The 4,470-nt window shown below is 42.1% G+C and overlaps 1 protein-coding gene across 1 annotated transcript; it reads left to right on the plus strand.

The window, feature by feature from the left end:
* Positions 1-2,047: 2,047 nt before the first annotated feature.
* On the plus strand, positions 2,048-3,097 carry LOC134649713 (uncharacterized). Its single transcript, XM_063504543.1, has 2 exons — positions 2,048-2,312; positions 2,778-3,097. Exons 1-2 carry the CDS (start codon positions 2,048-2,050, stop codon positions 3,095-3,097), a joined length of 585 nt encoding a protein of 194 aa, XP_063360613.1.
* Positions 3,098-4,470: the final 1,373 nt, after the last annotated feature.

The raw sequence follows: 4,470 nt of genomic DNA on the forward strand, positions 1-4,470 counted from the left end.
ATCTGATAAAGATGGCATTCTGGGCACCCTACCGAGCGACTACTACTACGTCTTAAGCACTGATATCCTGGACGCTTCGGGCCTTTGGCCCTACGCGGAGCTCGGCCTTCGGCTTTCGCATTAGATATCCACACCAAAATTTCACGTAAACCACTGCGGCTATGTCCCTGACATAGCCTCTCTAATTTTTTTTCTATCAAAAAAAATTCGCGCTCGCTACGCTCGCGTTTTTAATACGATTTTAAAGGTTAAGCCTAATTTGATAAAGGTGGCATTCTGGGCACCCTATCGAGCGACTACTACTACGACTTAAACACTTACATCCTGGACGCTTCGGGCCTTTGGCCCTACGCGGAGCTCGGCCTTCGGCCTTCGCATTTAGACACTGATACTATTGTTCTGTGCTTAAGTACTGACAGCCTGGACGCTTCGGGCCTTCGGCCCTACATGGAGCTTGGCCTTTGGCTTTCGCATTAGATATCCACACCAACGTTTCACGTAAACCATTGCGGCTGTGTCCCTGACAACATTACTCCCATCTCTCAATTTTTTTTCTATCCAAAAAAATTCGCGCTCGCTGCGCTCGCGTTTTTAATACGATTTTAAGGGTTAAGCCCTACTTTAATAAAGATGGCATTCTGGGCACCCTACCAAGCGACTACGACTTAGGCCAATTTATAATTAAACATTTTTTTACACTGTTAAAAGTAATCCCCGGTACATACATATATGTAGATATTTAGTTGTGCATACATAAACATAACTGTAAATAAAGTGTAAATACTCGGCCTCAAGTTTTTGATATTTATAATATTCTCCTTTCCTGTAATCTTACTTCTAACTAATATAATATTAGACCTAAATTCGAAAGTTTGTTAGGAAGTATGGATTTCTATGTGTATAAATCTTAATTTTTCATGCTCAGAATGATTTGACTGGAGGACAGAATTGGATGATATTTGCTATGGACATGTTTTGGATAGGTACACTCAAGAACGTAAAAATACAAAAGTAGTACTGTATTGTCCGTTATACACCTTTTTTTTTTTTTTAAGAGGGGAAATGCTTTAAGCATACCACCCGGCGCGGGGACGGGCCGGGATGGTTATGTGGGACTCCCTGTTGTGAGCTAATGAGACCCCAGGTTTACCCACTAAAACCCCTCTGTTGCCGCCTCGCTGCTATAAGGCGAGGTCCCAGGAACGCCGAAGTACTCTTCCGCAACCTCGCCAGCGGCCGTCCGGACTCGGACCCGACTCTTGGGGAAATCACCCCTTCACCTCATTGGGCGCGTTGGCTACACATCGCGCCCGCCCACGCAGGGGTCCGTTATACACCTACTATAACTCTGTGTCGTTTAAATCACGTCTAATATTGGAATAAGGGCGAAAAAAACTATTGGTTTTGGAGTGTAGTTTTGTTTAGTGGTAAGTACCTACCTAATTGTAAAATATTTTATCTGGACTTCAGTCCGCTAATCGTATCCATCTGTCAACTTTACTTCAAGTTCCGCCTCCAGGGGAGAGAAAGAGAAATTAGGGATGAATTAGCTTACTGACACAGACCGAATTCCACGCGGGCGGAGCCGCGGGCACAGCTAGTTATTCAATACTTTTACTGACGATTTTAAGGCCCTTCCAATAAAATTATTCAAGAAGCACTTGTTTGACCATTTGACAGAGAGCTGTTATTATTCAATTGATGAGTTTTTGACATTATGTAAACTATAGGCTACAGATATATTGTTTGATTATAATGATTATCGATACATTGACTATGTTTTATAATGTCAGTCGAGTGCGTTATCTGACGGTGAGCGCGCGCGTGTTTGCGATAAAAATACTTTTATAATGTAAATGAAATGGCGAGTACAGTGAAATGTTCCGGTTGCAATATTGTTATAAACGAAGTATTAGCGTTTATACAAAATAAGCTTAAAGTCATGGATGATCCTAGTTTAATTCGAATATGTGAAACGGGTTTTTGTGAAAGTGATATTTTAAATGCGAAGTCGTTATTATTCGATGCCGTTAAGACAGACAAGAAGATGATAAATCGTAAGAATGAAGGAAGGATACAGAGAAATTTAACGGATATAATAAGTGTTTTTAGAGGAACTGATCCGGAGAATATTCCTATATTTGTGGCCCGCGATCTTCACAAACTACCTCCAATAAGTTTTGATCACCTAGACGCGACGCGAGTGCTTAAAGATCTCTTGATATTGAAACGAGAGGTCGAAGATATCAAAGATAATTATGTGACCAGAGATATGCTAGAAAATAAGTATAAGGTCGATGGGTTGCATAGAGGTGACTCGCCGCCAATCCATTCCCCCGTAATGAACTCGGCCCGTGGGGTCTCGAATGTAAACAATAAACGTGGAGCATCAACGCAATCATTTTTGATGGACAGTGGTCCGTATGGGTTATCTCACACGGTTAATGAATCTGTAAATCAGATAGCTAAGCCCGGTTCCCTCAACTGCACTTTAAAAATGAAGTTGCCAGCGGCAACGGAAGCAGGTTCCAATGATATTAACGACATAAACCTGGTGTCTCCATGCCTTAGTGACCGAAACAGTGTGCCAACAGAGCAAGTATGAGATACACGACAGGATAGACCGTCCCAAAGTCCGGGAAGTGGGGAACCAAAAACCATGGCAGATATGCTTAAATCGGGGCGAGAGTGGAAAGAGCCGAAGGATGATGGATGGATACTGGCAAACGGAGGCAAACGTAATCACTCTCGTAGGAAAAGATTGGAGGTGTGTACAGGAAGAGCCCAAAATGTGAACGCAAGTAAGTTCAGAGCTGCGGAAACAAAGGTTCCCTTGTTTATATACAACGTGCACAAGGACACTACTGAAAGTGATATTCTAGAATATATTTTAGAAAATACCCAGGTAAAAGTCAACTTGATTAAAATAAACATGAAACGAGACAAAGGCTATAATTCTTTTAAGTTATGGGTACCAAGAGATAAAGTACACCTGTTCCTAAATGCACAATTATGGCCTGAAGATATTTGTTTTAGACGTTTCGAATATTTCAAGGGCAACGCTGTGACCGGTGACTCAGCAAATATAAATAAATAATGGAAAGTACGGTCCCTAAGTGTAAATTAGTCACATATAATTGCAAGAACGTTAAAACGTCTGTAAATGAAATCAGAATGCTGTGTGATAAGGTAGATATGATATGTCTTCAAGAGCATTGGCTTTTACCAGCGGAAATTCCATACTTAGGAAACATACACTCAGACTTTGCCTACACGGGAAAATCAGCTGTTGACGTCTCAACTGGAGTACTGCGCGGGCGGCCGTATGGAGGTGTAGCAATTTTATGGCGCAAGTCCGTATTTCCAAAAGTCTCCGTAATTTCGTCGGATAATAACCGTGTAGTTGCAATAAAAGTGCAAACGAACGACAGTGTTTTTGTAGTGATAAACGTCTATATGCCCACAAATTGTGATGTTAACTTACCGTTATTCACGCAGTGTTTAGGTTCGTTGAGTGCTATAGTGGAAAGTTGTAATGCGGAATGTGTTTACATGTTTGGAGATTACAATGCCCACTACACGGAGACTTTTGGTAAGGAAATGTTATCATTCTCAGTTGAACAGATGTGGATGTGCGCGGACTATGAGTATTTAGATGTGAACTCTCAACATTTTACATTTATAAGTGACTAGCTGTGCCCGCGGCTCCGCCCGCGTGGAATTCGGTCTGTGTCAGTAAGCTAATTCATCCCTAATTTCTCTTTCTCTCCCCTGGAGGCGGAACTTGAAGTAAAGTTGACAGATTGATACGATTAGCGGACTGAAGTCCAGATAAAATATTTTACAATTAGGTAGGTACTTACCACTAAACAAAACTACACTCCAAAACCAATAGTTTTTTTCGCCCTTATTCCAATATTAGACGTGATTTAAACGACACAGAGTTATAGTAGGTGTATAACGGACCCCTGCGTGGGCGGGCGCGATGTGTAGCCAACGCGCCCAATGAGGTGAAGGGGTGATTTCCCCAAGAGTCGGGTCCGAGTCCGGACGGCCGCTGGCGAGGTTGCGGAAGAGTACTTCGGCGTTCCTGGGACCTCGCCTTATAGCAGCGAGGCGGCAACAGAGGGGTTTTAGTGGGTAAACCTGGGGTCTCATTAGCTCACAACAGGGAGTCCCACATAACCATCCCGGCCCGTCCCCGCGCCGGGTGGTATGCTTAAAGCATTTCCCCTCTTAAAAAAAAAAAAAAGGTGTATAACGGACAATACAGTACTACTTTTGTATTTTTACGTTCTTGAGTGTACCTATCCAAAACATGTCCATAGCAAATATCATCCAATTCTGTCCTCCAGTCAAATCATTCTGAGCATGAAAAATTAAGATTTATACACATAGAAATCCATACTTCCTAACAAACTTTCGAATTTAGGTCTAATATTATATTAGTTAGAAGTAAGATTACAGGAA

The sequence above is a fragment of the Cydia amplana genome, chromosome 7 (genome assembly GCF_948474715.1).
Source record: "Cydia amplana chromosome 7, ilCydAmpl1.1, whole genome shotgun sequence".
In the NCBI taxonomy this organism is placed as follows: Eukaryota; Metazoa; Arthropoda; class Insecta; order Lepidoptera; family Tortricidae; genus Cydia; species Cydia amplana.

Coding starts and splice junctions, on each gene's coding strand:
- LOC134649713 (XM_063504543.1), top strand. CDS start 2,048: ATGATAAATCGTAAGAATGAAGGAAGGATACAGAGAAATTTAACGGAT. Junction 2,313..2,777: donor GGTCGATGGGTTGCATAGAG/GTGACTCGCCGC, acceptor AGGTGTGTACAG/GAAGAGCCCAAAATGTGAAC.